The sequence below is a fragment of the Diaphorina citri genome, unplaced genomic scaffold (assembly GCF_000475195.1).
Source record: "Diaphorina citri unplaced genomic scaffold, Diaci psyllid genome assembly version 1.1 scaffold117, whole genome shotgun sequence".
NCBI classification, from domain to species: Eukaryota; Metazoa; Arthropoda; class Insecta; order Hemiptera; family Psyllidae; genus Diaphorina; species Diaphorina citri.
In genome coordinates, this window is record NW_007377554.1 from 95188 (window position 1) to 110927 (window position 15740).

At 35.6% G+C, this 15740-nt stretch overlaps 2 protein-coding genes across 2 annotated transcripts; one reads left to right on the forward strand and one right to left on the reverse strand.

Moving 5' to 3' along the window:
• The first annotated feature begins 4273 nt into the window (after positions 1-4273).
• On the forward strand, positions 4274-8199 carry LOC113465503. Its single transcript, XM_026820051.1, has 3 exons — positions 4274-4728; positions 7317-7371; positions 8194-8199. The coding sequence occupies exons 1-3, from the start codon at positions 4274-4276 to the stop codon at positions 8197-8199; spliced, it is 516 nt and encodes a 171-aa protein (XP_026675852.1).
• A 1292-nt stretch (positions 8200-9491) lies between these two features.
• LOC103524734 (putative gustatory receptor 28b) lies at positions 9492-10941 on the reverse strand. Its single transcript, XM_008489765.3, has 4 exons — positions 10685-10941; positions 10388-10456; positions 9972-10061; positions 9492-9744 (listed from the first exon to the last, which is right to left on the reverse strand). Exons 1-4 carry the CDS (start codon positions 10748-10750, stop codon positions 9679-9681), a joined length of 291 nt encoding a protein of 96 aa, XP_008487987.1. The 5' UTR covers positions 10751-10941; the 3' UTR covers positions 9492-9678.
• Positions 10942-15740: the final 4799 nt, after the last annotated feature.

The window sequence follows — 15740 nt, forward strand, 5'->3', positions numbered from 1 at the left end:
CTACAGTTTGGCATTGAAGTGGTAACCTACCCCACAAGCTTATATAGATTCGTATAAGCTTAACCCATCCCCCTGGGGCAAATTGCCCCAACACCCAAGCCTCAGAGTGGGCATTTTGTGTATGGAGTTTAGGCTGGTTCCTAACTAAGCTCAAATATCTGGGCGATCTTTAGAAGCTTTTTAGTTAGGTGTTGTCCATGGATATCTTGTGGAGGGTTGGCTAACCCTACAGTAAGTCTGCATGTTATTAGGGAGTTGCATTCAAGAAATGACACAAGCTTATATAGGTTATCACTTTGATGCCAAAGAAACTAACAAAAAAAGTAGCATGTTATTAGGGAGTTGCATTCAAGAAATGACACAAGCTTAAGTATATAGGTTATCACTTTGATGCCAAAGAAACTAACAAAAAAAGTAGCCCTAGAAGCCTAGCCTATCATATCCTAGTACATAACCACACCCCAACACTGGTTTTGTTCACTTACCTCTATGTGTGTATACTCCATCCCCTGTACCTGACAACATTCATTGCACTTCTCATAGATAAGTCGGAGTCGGGTTAGCCAACCCTCCGCAAGATATCCATGGACAACACCTAACTAAAAAGCTTCTAAACATCGCCCAAATATTTGAGCTTAGTTAGGAACCAGCTTAAACTCCATGCACAAAATGCCCACTCTGAGGCTTGGGTGTTGGGGCAATTTGCCCCAGGGGATGGGTTAAGCTTATACGAATCTATATAAGCTTGTGGGAGACTTACTGTAGGGTTAGCCAACCCTCCGCAAGATATCCATGGACAACACCTAACTAAAAAGCTTCTAAAGATCGCCCAGATATTTGAGCTTAGTTAGGAACCAGCTTAAACTCCATACACAAAATGCCCACTCTGAGGCTTGGGTGTTGGGGCAATTTGCCCCAGGGGATGGGTTAAGCTTATACGAATCTATAACTTGAACCATTGCATTTGCTTCTCTTTCAACTGGAGCTACAGATACTTTCACATCTTTCATCTAATATCACCAAGTCATTCTAATACTCTATTGCATTTGCTTCTCTTTCAACTGGAGCTACAGATACTTTCACATCTTTCATCTAATATCACCAAGTCATTCTAATACTCTATGGAAATCTAGGTTATCTATTCTTCTTCATGAGAATATTTGCTCGTATAATGCAAGGAATAGAGAGTGTAGTGGCGCAGTTACAAGTCAGGTTATAATATCCATTAACCATTATTTATTTATGCTTTTTTAAGAGTGAAATTACATTGGTAATAGATTTGGAATTTGATAATATATTCTGGGCATCGTGTTTTCATTGTAAAAAATTCTTCACTAAAGTTCGGTTAAAATGATTAAATACACATTTTCGAATAATGTCTCTTTGAAATATTTGTAGGTGTTTCTATCATGTGCATCAGTTCTCATCACATTTTTTAATCATTCTTCTAAAACTTTGACCTTGTATTGAGAATTCAACTTCTGCAGTTCTCCTCCATTAATAACGCACCGAGTCCTCCTTCATATGGTGATAATATATTCTGGGCATCGTGTTTTCATTGTAAAAAATTCTTCACTAAAGTTCGGTTAAAATGATTAAACACACATTTTCGAATAATGCCTCCTTGAAATATTTGTAGGTGTTTCTATCATGTGCATCAGTTCTCATCACATTTTTTTACTCATTCTTCTAAAACTTTGACCTTGTATTGAGAATTCAACTTCTGCAGTTCTCCTCCATTAATAACGCACCGAGTCCTCCTAAAAAATTCCCGGAGGGACGGACCCAGCTTGTTACTTCCTATTACAAGTACAGCGAAGCTATATTTTGGGTAGCATTTGTCATTTTGTCGGTGAATCTTGTGATAGGTACTGCGGTATTTTTTTGTAATTCGAAATACTCGTATGCACCTTTATAATATAATACATAATTTGCTAATATAATACATTATTTGCTGATTAAGGTTAACATGGACTACTGGACATCAACTTGCGACAAAGAGGTGAAGATTGTGCTTCTGGTATTAGGACTTTCACCAATTATCTTATATCAACTGAAGGGATTCAATCTTATTCTTCAGATCACTTATAGGATATTTCTTCTAATATTTTCTATTTTCATCTACTTCACTGCATTCGTTCAAATTTCAAACTCTTATGAGTTTTCGAAAAAGTACAAGAAAGACTCAGTTGAATTCAAGTTGAGTGTGTTCACAACTTCAGTATACTCCACTATCAATATTGTCTATATTATCCTGAACTTGACTCAGTCACTGTGCAAGATCTATGCAAAAGATATTGTGAAATTTATGACCAAGTTGAGAGACGTGAACGATGAACTGAATGCTTTAAAAAGTCAAATTATGCCCAAGTTTGAGGAATGCCCTAGCACAGATCGCTTTCATTTTGTTTGCATTTGTTCCTTACTGTTACTTTTAATCACATTGGATATCTATGCCGCGAATATGTATTGTGTAGTTCCGTTGGGAATTTCTTTTTTATTTTGGTACTCTAATATTTTGTGCACATTCACTGAGTTTTCATTTGTTGTAATGGTTAAACATATTGGATGCAGATTCATTGAAATTCGAAGCATGTTGAAAATTTTGACAAGGGGCAGTGATATGAAGAGGTCCACCATTATTGTTCAAGAAACACGATCCACAGAATTTTTAAATGATAAATATAAGATTATCAAGTCTTTGGTCAATAGTTACAGGTAAGAAATTTATCAAATACCGTCACTGATATTGTACCAATCCTAACAACTTTCCGCCATTAGGTGAACTTGCTATTTTTTCTACTTAAAACAAGAAACCCCCTTTGATTGCAAATGAAGTCCATATGTGACCCCAAGTTTTTTTTTTATGTCACTTACAGTACGTACTACTATACTACTACTGCTACTACGTAATAACATTGAGTTTTTACCTAATAGATCAGTTGCGCTTACTTGGGTGATGTTTCAAAGTCATAGAGCAGGAAAAATGACCAAAGAAATTTTTCTTTTTCTTCTACGACTTCTAGATCCCGAGATAATTCGATTTAAAAAATACCGATAAATCGTGAACTTTGCCGTCACGGCATACGCTCCCGTAGGCGATGACGTCACATCAAATGTACCGCTCCCTCGCAGGCAACGCATTAATGTGTTTGTGCGCATACGCATACGTTTCCTAACGGACGAAAAAAAAAAAACAACTGCGTAAAGTCTGACGTCACACATATTTAAACTCTTTCATTAGAACGGATAATAAAAATTGAATTTTCGACCTTTTACAGTTATTTTTTCGGAGTTTTGGCCTCAGATTTGGATTTTTCCCAACTTTTTACATAGGAATCGACTATTTATTTATAATTTTTACCCATTTGCAACTGCTCCATTCTAATTGTATTAGAATTAGGTATTTCTAATTGTATTAGAATTCATATTCTGCTCATTAGTGCTACTTTCATTAGTATTGTGATGCCAAACTACGAAAGGGCTTTTGCATATTATTATCAAACTGTCGTCAAATTAGATTCAAAATTAGAAAATAGGAAACAAGCTGGGTCCGTCCCTCCGGGAATTTTTTAGCCCGTAGTTTATTCGATAGTGATTAAAGAAAATCAGTACTTATGTACCTACCTAATTTGTTCAATATTCAGTTTATTATTCTTGATTTGATTTTTCGATTTTCCTTTCATGTAATGATTTAAAATCAAGACTAGAGCCCGTTCTCCCTTTATTCCCAATATGGGTCTGACCCCATTTTCAGACAAACAAAAAAGTTCAGGTTTCAATAGCGTTCTGCATTGTTACGAGTATTTGTGTGATAATATCACGAATGTTTGTTTGTACCTACTCCGTCAATGCGTTATTTGTTTCAAGTGTAACTTTCCTTCTTTCTATTTTTCCGTTTTATTCATTTACTTTTCGTAGAAAATAGTTATTAAAAAAATTTGATACTGGAAATTTTTCAAACTTTTTTTAAACAATGAAAGCTCCCAAAAATCCTCATAATATGGTGACGAGTAAATTTGTGAACATGCTTCTATACTCTGTGGGAGTGTTCAGTGTTTATGATATGAAGAAGTCCTCAATATGGCGTACCCTCTACCAAATCGCCATTCTTTGTTTTATTACTGGTACATATTTTGTAAGCGTTTCCCAACAAATTCGAAATCGATCAATCCATTATCAAAACCCATTTTACGACCTAGGACAAATGACGTGCCTGATAATTATAACAATCAGCTTTATTTACACCTCTGCTATAATAATATCTGGAATAATGAGGACTAATATTGATGGAATTCGAGAAACAATTGCATACATGGAGCATACAATGAAAGAACTGAACAACTTAAAGATAAAGATGGGTATTATCATAAAGGAGGACTATGATAACAACGACACGACCCGCATCATTTGCTATATGCTCCTGTGGGTTGGAGCCTACATAGTCGACTTCTATTCTTTAAGTACTGTTAGAATATCAATTTTGTCCTTTGCTTTGGGTTTCACTTTCGTCAATAACTCCAGCTGGTTCTATTGCACTCTCGTTGAGTATACTTTCATTTGTTGGCTCAAGCTGATGACATGCCAGTTTCAGACAATTGGGAAAATGTTGATGTTCTTGTTGCAAATAGGGGAATTTGATTCGAAAATAAATATGAACCAATCCCAATACAGCATGGAGAATAAAATTAGGCTTGAACACATCAAGTCAGTACTCCATTTGTACAGGTAAGAAAAAATTAGGTCCAAGTGCGGTCTGTTTGAGGCATGACGAGAATCAAGTGAATTTATTTGGAGAACATTCAAAATGGGTTTAGTGATGGGAAAAATGAAACTTTTCAGGGCTCCGGATCCCAGGTTTCGAAACGCTCTAAGGTTTCGGATCTGAGTTCCGAAACTGAAACCGAAACCTGCGTCGCGACAAATTTCAATATCAGAGCTCATTGTGTGAGAAAATGTGAAAAAAATCCCCCAAAAACCAGTTTTTTTTTTTTTTTGCTTTGTGGTTCTCTGGACGAAATTTGCACCACTATTTTCGTGTTCCTGGTAAAAAGACCTTTAATGTGATATATAGGTCGACCAGGTTTGGATAAGTCCTTCTATGGGGACAGAGTGACAGACAGAGTGACAGACGACACCGAAGCGAATACAATAGTCCGTCCCTTATACCTTTTTATTACTATTGTAATAATAAAGGAAGGACGGGACTAAAAACGAATTTTCATATAGTCCAATAATGAGCAAATTGAGGAAGTATAGTAATAATTATCCTTGCGTGAGTGATGATTACTTCAGTTCTGTTAGAATATTCACCACTTTTCTATAGATATTACCTACACATTTCTTTACTTAACTACCTGCCATCAGCCATGAGCGACATTTTCTTCAAAACCTGCCATTGCTTCAAAGCTAACAGTAGTTTTCCTGATTTTTAGTTAAAAATACATTTTGTGATTAAAAAAATAATAAAATAAAATTAAATAGGTAAACAAATTTGTAATATTGATATAGACATATTCATACAGTTACAGATACCTATACGTATGTTAATTTGCGTTCATTTCATATTAAATAAAATAATAAATCTGCTTTTGAAATAAAGTACATATAAAAGCCTAGATACCTGCTTCTAAAGTAGGTAAATGACCAACATGAAGACTTCTAAGAATAACAAAGAATCTGGAGATTCATTCACAAGACGTAACCAATCATTATCAACAATGCTTCTACTGATTGGAGCGGTTAATAAATACGATCTAATGAAAGAAACAAATATACTCTCCTAAGACGTAACCAATCATTATCAACAATGCTTCTACTGATTGGAGCGGTTAATAAATACGATCTAATGAAAGAAACAAATATACTCTCCAAACTTTACAAGGTTTGCATACTGGTCCTCATCAACTTTATATATTGGAAAACTATGAGGTCAAACATATCAATCGACATTCTGCAAGGAGACAATGTTCATGGTTTTGAGCTAGGAATTGTGAACACCATCATCTATTTTACTTTGAACTACATTTATGTGATCATTATGTTGCTTTTGTTTCTGGTAAATCACAAAACCAAAGAAGCTGTTGCTGCACATACTGCGATGAATGATACCCTTAAGGATATAGATGCTATGAAAAATAAAATGGGCGTTACAAGCAATTTACACTTGGGCAATAAAGGACGACAGGTTTCTTTACTGTTGGAAGTGGGAGCAATAATTGTAATTTGCTCTATGAATCACTTTGCTCATAAAATTACTCATCGTGTTCTCAGTTTTTCTATTGGAGTATTCCTGGTAAATTTGTACAGCTACTTATTGCGTTCAACTTTAGACCAAAGTTTCATTATATTTGTCTTAAGCATTGGAGATTTGTTTGCAAACATTGAAAACTTATTGCAGATTGTGATTCAGAACAAAGGCACACCCCCCAATACTTACCTACAAGCTTTGAAACATATTAATGTTAACGACTCAACACGCTTGATGATAGACTACACCAAATTTTTATTTCAGCTCCACAGGTAAGATCATATTTATTAATATAGAAAACAAGCAGGCTCCGCCCACTTGCGCGTGGCTGAGGCATGGCCGTATGCATAGAGGCATGGCCGTATGCATAGAGGCAAGGCCGTAGGTGACCGTAGCGTAACTTACCGTATCGTACTGCACCTGACTATACTTGACTGTACCTAATCGTATCTGACTGTTCCATACCGTATCGTACTGTAGCTCACCGTACCGTATCGTACTTGACCGTACACTTTTATTCGTTTTCGTCCCTAATTTGGGCACCACTGCGAGTTTTGAAAAATCCGTTCCTAGGATACCTTTACTCACTAAAAGGCAAGACAACTACAAACTTCATGTAAATTAACCCACCCGTTTTGGCCATGGGTCGATTTTTAGTAGTTTTAGGTCATAGTTTGGAAACCAACCCACCCGTTTTGGCCATGGGTCGATTTTTAGTAGTTTTATGGTCATAGTTTGGAAACCACTGCGAGTTTCGGGAAATCCGTTCTTAGTGGGCCTATTCAAATCAAAAGGAAGCTATTCTCGAAGTTTCATCAAAATCGGTCCAGCCGTTTCGGCTGTGCGTTGATTATGAACGATTTTTAGTAGTTTTTAGTCCGTCCTTCCTTTATAATTACAATAGTAATAAAAAGGTATAAGGGACGGACTATTGTTTTCGCTTCGGTGTCTGTCGGTCGGTCGGTCTGTCCCCATAGAAGGACTTATCCAAACCTGGTCGACCTATATATCAAATTAAAGGTCTTTTTACCAGGAATTTAATTATCTCATAATGCTTTATTTCCAGGAAATGTGTGGCATTATCTGGACAAGTCAACAAGCTCTACTCGTCCAAAAAACCGGTTTTGGGGGGATTTTTTTCACATTTTCTCACACAAATGAGCTCTGATCTCGAAATTTGTCGCGACGACCTATGAACTCAAAGCGAGAAAGTTTTAGATAACACTTCAGTCGATCTTAAATGACCGGTTTTAGCGTCACCTATGTTAAGCTACGCGGAGCAAGGCCAATAAATGGATGGGTGACTTAAATTTAATCGAGACCGGTTTTGGGGGGATTTTTTTCACATTTTCTCACACAAATGAGCTCTGATCTCGAAATTTGTCGCGACAACCTATAAACTCAAAGCGAGAAAGTTTTAGATAACACTTCAGCCGATCATTTAAGACCGGTTTTAGCGTTACCTATGTTAAGCTACGCCGAGAAAGGCCAATAAATGGATGGGTGACATTATTTTTAAGACCGGTTTTAGCGTCACCTATGTTAAGCTACGCCGAGCAAGGCCAATAAATGGATGGGTGACTTGAACATTATATTGGGAATAAAGGGAGAACGGGCTCTAGTCTTGATTTTAAATCATTACATGAAAGTAAAATCAAAAAATCAAATCAAGAAAAATAATAAACTAGATATTAAATAAATTAGGGAGGTACATAGGTACTGATATTCTCCAATCACTACGGGCTAAAAAATTCCCGGAGGGACGGACCCTGCTTGTTTGGTCATAGTTTGGAAACCACTGCGAGTTTCGGAAAATCCGTTCTTAGTGGGCCTATTGAAATCAAAAGGAAGCTATTCTCTAAGTTTCATCAAAATCGGTCCCGCCGTTTCGGCTGTGCGTAGATTATGAATGAATGAATGAGTCAGGGTTTACTCTTTTATAGATATAGATAAATATTTTGTAGTAATGTTTTCAGAATATGTATCAACCATCGGTCCCGCCGTTTCGGCTGTGCGTTGATTATGAATGAATGAATGAGTCAGGGTTTACTCTTTTATAAATATAGATAAATATTTTGTAGTAATGTTTTCAGAATATGTATCAACTATTTATCAACCCAACTTGAAATGTAAACTAGGGTTTTAAAGGTCGAGAAGAGGTGTATTTTATTATCGGATCTAATTTTGGTTACACCCAGGAGATATACTTCAACACCCTGCCTGCCAAAGCATATTCTATGGAATCTATGTTGTTTACCTACGGATCCCCATTTATGAAAATATATAAGCTTTTCTACCTGCAAGCTCTACTCATTTGTCTATTTTCTATCTATTACCTATTAGGCTATCTACTACCATGTTTGGCAGTAACCAGTAAAATGCACCTAACGAGGTATAGGTACATAATTATGGAACTATCTGATCCCTTTTCATTTCGAGAACCAACTACATCATCAATTTCTCATTTTAATAGTTTCTTGTTTTATTCATAATTATGGAACTATCTGATCCCTTTTCATTTCGAGAACCAACTACATCATCAATTTCTCATTTTAATAGTTTCTTGTTTTATTAATTTGCTCACTTCGACGTTAACTATGTAGCTATCGCGTTTGTAGATATTAGATATTCGCTAATTGCATAATCATTGTACCTAAATACAAAATAATAGTTTGCTAGGTGGTATCAAATAAATAATTAATTTGTGTTTGGGTCTGACTCTGCTAATTGCATAATCATTGTACCTAAATACAAAATAATAGTTTGCTAGGTGGTATCAAATAAATAATTAATTTGTGTTTGGGTCTGACTCCAACCAAAGGATTTGTTCATATAGCGTCCCATGAGGTGTATTCATTATGAGTTGGATTAGCCTCGTATCTCAATTCGTCTAGCAAAAATAATCTCTAGGAGTCTAGGTCTAGCTTTCTACACAGTCAGCCACAATAGTAATGGTTGTTGGTCCCTATTACATGGTGTAGTGGTCAGAATGGTCTATTAGTACAAGTACTACGGCCGGGGCAAAGTTTGGCTTCTCAAGTCTTGAAAGGCTCATTTTATTGTTCCCCCTCCCCTGGTAAGATTTTATAAAGAGCACCTTGGCACGTAGCCTCGAAATTTTGAAGAACACAAGAAGATCAAGGCCAGGAAAATAATAATAATAATAGTGCTTATTTATACTGCTCGCATAGGACTGAAAAGTCCCTTTACTCCAGCAGTAGGCTACTACTATTGGTTGCCTACATAATATTGGATACACAAAAATATATTAAAAGCTATCTGATTAAAGTTACTCTTGACGTAAAATTATATTGTATAATAAAAGGGGGTTTAGATAAAAATCTTATCTTGTAAATTTGTTTAGATTTAGACAATATCAAAATTAATTATTCATTTCTCTATGTTGGTATCACGATGGAACTTGATATCTAACTTGGAGACGTTAGTTGAAACTGAACCATTATGACCCAATAAGTTGTAGCGGCTCCAATGAACTGAAATTTGGAAGAGAGAGAGAGAAAGGTTAACACATCTCCTAAACATTCATAAAAGTAAGCTTATATTTATACAGTAGAGTGGGAGTTTTCTACACAAAACTTTTGTCTACCCAGGGTATCAAATTGGGAAACTCTTGGGTGAAACATAGACAATACGTACTATTATACGATTATCTTTAGATTTTCAATCAAAATAATATAACATCATTTCAAAGAATACTTACAGAAATAAACAAAGGATAATCAATAGGAAAGAAGTCATGAGCTGTAAATACAACTCGTTCTTCCTTCAGGATTTTTACCAGAAGTGTCAGCTGGAAGAAAAGCACAGATAATAATTTTATCTAAGTTAATAAAAAAATCAACATGAATATTTTCTTCTTTGTAAAAATAAGATAAGAAAATGATAATAGCACAAAAAAAAAAACTGTTTTATTCTTATGAAATCCTAGCGACGTTTGATGTATGCAATGTGCAACTCACTAAACACAGTAAAAACTCGTATAGTTTCTGATTAAATTTTTATTACTGAAGAAATAATCAAATAGTAATCTCTACTCGTCTAATGGAAGCCATTGCCCTAGGAGGCTAATTTTCTATGTCCCGAAAAGCTTTATTACATTACAAATTTCATAATTACCTCATAAGTTAATTCGGGGCATTTATCTTCAATGATTACTTTTCTACCCAACTGCATGATCTTATCGGCCTGTAACAAAATTTCGAAACAAAGTTAATGGGATTTTCAATCGTTTTTCATTGATCTAAAACTCCTAAAGATAACGAGGTAGTTGGGTATTGAGAAAAAAAAATCACAATTTTTGAAATTTTGTTAAAAACTTGCTTTGTGTACATACCTGGGTGCGAGTTTTGTTGCAAACAGATATCAAATTCACAATTTTTGAAATTTTGTTAAAAACTTGCTTTGTGTACATACCTGGGTGCGAGTTTTGTTGCAAACAGATATCAAATACATCAACTTCACCAAATGAATTACAATCATAATGATGACGTCAGAGAGGAGAAAAATGAATTCCGAATTTGTGAAAATTCCTCGAGCTTTCTGAATGAGAAGGAGAGAGCCGAGAAATAAGAATGTTATGACCAAGGCAAAGGACAGAGCAATCGAAAAGAACGACTGTAACGAGTAGAGCTTGTTGACTTGTCCAGATAATGCCACACATTTCCTGGAAATAAAGCATTATGAGATAATTAAATTATTATTATTATTTACATTTTGTGTACATATGTACCTCAAATAGTCATAATTGTCTACAATTGTGGCGACTAAGGAAGGGTTCAGTTTATGTAGCTTATTTATCAAATTGTATACTCAATTGATAAACCGTTAGACTTACCCTCGTGAACCGTCAGACTGATGAATAACAAGTTGCAGATCATGATTATAAATTTAATCTCCAACAAAATGGAGACACCCAATCTTAATCTAGAGATCTAGACTATACTATCTAGTTGACGTCAATGTGAATCCTAGGCCACCCTTTCATAATTATTTCCGACGGCCATTGATTGCAAATAAGGCTATAATTATATCAAAAGTTTAATAGGTAATTATATAAGTACAGTCATGATTACTATCTGCATAGATAAATACATATTAGGAGAATACCTGTCCATGTACTTTTATATTAAAAAAACAAAAGCTAATCAACTAATGTAACTAATATCAGGAAAACCTTTGTTTATAACTTGGGGTCATCATTATTAGTCATTTTGTTCTTGATGTTACTGTCACATACTATTTTATATCGAAAAACGGAAGTGTAAAGGTTGACTTCTACTACTTTCGTGCTTTATTTTTTATTAGGTATTATTTATTTTATTTTCAAAAAATTAAAGAAAATGAGGAAAAAGGATTTAAAATCCGAAATGTTTTGTTCTTCTTCATTAATAATTATTCTTGATTTTTTTCTAACTGCAATGGGTATCATTTCAAAGCGCGAGTTATTGAAGAATCACTACATCATAAACAAGCTTTATCGAGTGTTCTTATTGATTCTCCTGAACGTTGCGTTTATATCCTCTACATGGCTTAATATTAATCACGTTACGGATAATGTGGACAAATCCGGCTTGACACAGCTGGGCATAAACACCTGTTACGTTTATTTCACCCTAACGTACGTGTATGCCTTAAATACGCTCATCTTTTCGCTGGTGTCTAAGAACCAAAAGACAATTGCAAAGTTGTTCCTCGTTGTTGATCAGCTTGGAGCTGAAGGCGAGGTTTTGAGAAAATCTTTGCATCTGGACGTAGATTATCAAGAAGATAAAAGCGTAGAAACCTGGGATGTGTTGTTCATCCTGGTTATCATTCCACTTAGCAACTTCTTAGACTTTTATGTTACAAATACACACCTTGTCTACGCCTTTGGATTTTGTTCAACCAATTACTTCGCAAACACTTTCTGTACTTGTATTGATTATACGCTCATACGTACGTTGAGACAAATTGCCAAAGAATTCCGCCTCACTCGAGATGCGATGGAAATGCTCTTGATACGTCCGAGAATTTCCTCAGTCAATTTAAAATATAACAAAAACCTTTCCAGTGGACATCTGAACGCTAATGACAAGCTAAGTCATCTGAAGTCTTTGATACACCATCATAAGTAAGGTCCTAACCGATAATATATTGCAATGACTTTTTTTAATGAGTTTTCATAGCGAAGGGAAACCCAGATTCCAAGGAAGAAAGTATGTTTCTATTAAGGATGGTAAAAAATATTATTATAAAATGTTCTTATTTCTGTAAAACCAATTTGAGGTACATATGTACACAAAATGTAAATAATAATAATAATTTAATTATCTCATAATGCTTTATTTCCAGGAAATGTGTGGCATTATCTGGACAAGTCAACAAGCTCTACTCGTCGTGTTCCTTGCCTGGGGTGACGCGATAGGAAACATGCCCAGGATAGGGCAGACCAGGTGAGGTAAATAGGTATACGCAACACTACTTATTGCTGAAAAGAAGCGAAGCTGTGCGGATACAACAATGAAGAATGAATTCTATTGTTCGAAAAAAAAAGAAAAGTGTCGTGTAGAGCAGGCAAGAAAAAGGGGAAACAAAATAATTGAACAGCCTCGAGTTTCCGCACAAATTTTCCAACTAGTTACATACTTCCCTTACTTTTAATGGTTAGCAAACTATGGGTTTCTAGTTTCTACACACAGCACCAACCTACTCCTTCGGCATGGGACCTACAAAACACGGATCAGATATAGACGTCTAAAAAGGTCGTCTTTGTCATGTAAGGAGCGCGGTAGCGCTCCGCCCCGCCAAGTCAAGTTTTGTTTACAGACAGATAGACAGACGGACGGACAGACAGACACTCGGACCAATGGCTGAAACTTTGGATTTAGGCTCTAAGGACCTCAAAACGTGTTTTGGCACTAAAAACTGACCATCGAAAATTTGACCCGATTACATTACTTTCCTTCCTATAGGATAAGGAAAGTAAAAAAGGTGCTTTCTCATCTGAATAAGAAAGAAAAGGTTCTGTGCCTTCCTCCTTTCCTCTTGTAGAATAGAACATCCTTTATGCATGATACACAGCTCAATATCAGGGTTCTCCTTTTCTTAATGTTTCACATAAATTTCGTGTTCCTTGCCTGGGGTGACGCGATAGGAAACATGCCCAGGATAGGGCAGACCAGGTGAGGTAAATAGGTATACGCAACACTACTTATTGCTGAAAAGAAGCGAAGCTGTGCGGATACAACAATGAAGAATGAATTCTATTGTTCGAAAAAAAAGAAAAGTGTCGTGTAGAGCAGGCAAGAAAAAGGGGAAACAAAATAATTGAACAGCCTCGAGATTCCGCACAAATTTTCCAATGTGGAGTGCACTCCGTTTAGTGAGGACAATAATGTGGGGCAACTGATCGAAAACACAGACATAAAGGATATGCACAAAACGTAATTGTTATGGCCTTCGTTAGATTATGATAATTTTACTTTAGTGGACTGTATCACAGGAAGGAGATGTCCGTGCATTGTGATAGTCCAAATCCCATGAGGTGTATTCATTATGAGTTGGATTAGCCTCGTATCTCAATTCGTCTAGCAAAAAATAATCTCTAGGAGTCAGGTCTAGCTAAAACGTAATAAAGCCTATAAAATGGATACCGATAGAGATTCTAAAAAAGTACTTGGATAAAAGAAAAAGAGGGACAAACATAATCAGGATATCAAATTAGAAGTCGGGTGTGGAGTGCACTCCGTTTAGTGAGGACAATAATGTGGGGCAACTGATCGAAAACACAGACATAAAAGATATATGCACAACGTAATTGTAATAAAGCCTATAAATGGATACCGATAGAGATTCTAAAAAAGTACTTGGATAAAAGAAAAAGAGGGACAAACATAATCAGGATATCAAATTAGAAGTCGGAAGACACTTGAAAAGTGAAAACCACGTATTACTAAACCTATTCACATTCTGATAGCCCACACTATACAAAGCACGGGCAAACTAAACGTGGATATTCCATTTTCCCACATTCTTGGTTCTCACACAAGTGCAAACATCCGAGTAAGAAATTTCAATTTTCCAGGGATAAACTGAAAATACTTTGATCCATTAGAAGGGATGCTTTATTTTGAATACGCCCTTGTACATGTACAATAGATGAAAATAATATTAGCCCTTTTTCTGGGTAAGAAAATCTACTATACTCGTTCTAACATGTACTTGAACAATAAAAATGAATGATAAGGCAAACAGCAGCATGTCTGCTCTGGCTCTCATATATCGAACAAAAAGTAAAAGGTCATACATATGCATCCATGGATATTGTTCATTTTTCCCCCAACAGAATTATTTCATCGAATCTTGAAAATATTCTTGAGATCATGATGCTCCTGAGATTTTCATTAATTCTCTAGCAACTTTTAAGTGGTAATTAGTGTGACGAGGGAAAATTACCTAATATTTTATTTAAGTGAATACGGCTTATGTTCATTTTTCCCCCAACAGAATTATTTCATCGAATCTTGAAAATATTCTTGAGATCATGATGCTCCTGAAATTTTCATTAATTCTCTAGCAACTTTTAAGTGGTAATTAGTGTGACGAGGGAAAATTACCTAATATTTTATTTAAGTGAATACGGCTTTAACGACTAATAATAATTATGGTTCCTGGTCTGTAGACTGTGTTCACTGGCGATATGAAATATGAATGCTCACCAGATGTGTTGAACGTTAAAAGTTACAAGGAAAAGACACAAAATATGTTATTTTCTCTGGCGGACAAATGCACAACCAGGTGACAAAGAAAAAAATCTGACTTCAAGGATGTGCTGCCGTCTGGTTGGGGAAATTGGAAAAACTCCTTCCGTCTATAAAATCCCTCATGCAACAAAGCAACAGGCAAAATATGTTGGAATCAATATCTGGGGGAGTTTTCCTCTCCAGTTCTGCCGAAAGCTCTTATTTCTCATGCGACTCGCGTTGTGTGCATTCTAGAGCAAAGTGCAGTCTAGTGATGTCGACTGGGGGTCATCGGGATATTGCAGATCCGAAGCTTACCTCCCGATATCTTACTGAGAGAGAGTAAGGTTTTTCCCAGTGTCTTAGGCTCTGTTCTTTAAAGAACAAGCAACGGGTTATTAAGATGAAGGAAATATACATAAATGCTAATTTAGTACATGGATAAAATTAGGTATATGATATATTGAAAGTTTGAACTATGCTATTTGCTGCCGCAAAATTGTCAATATTTCTTCATTTATAATTTATATGTGCCTATCATGTGTTTAACTTTACTCACTACCTGTCTGCCTGCTTAAATGTATTTATTTTACCTTATCGTTAACGAGTATTATCATCCAATATTCGACTTCATGGCCAGAGAAGCCATATTGGGTACCTATAGACTGCCAAATAAAAAGGTTCTAGCTTTCAAAATAACATTTAATAATAAAAATAAATAAAAAAGTTCACTCCAGTGATGTCACAAA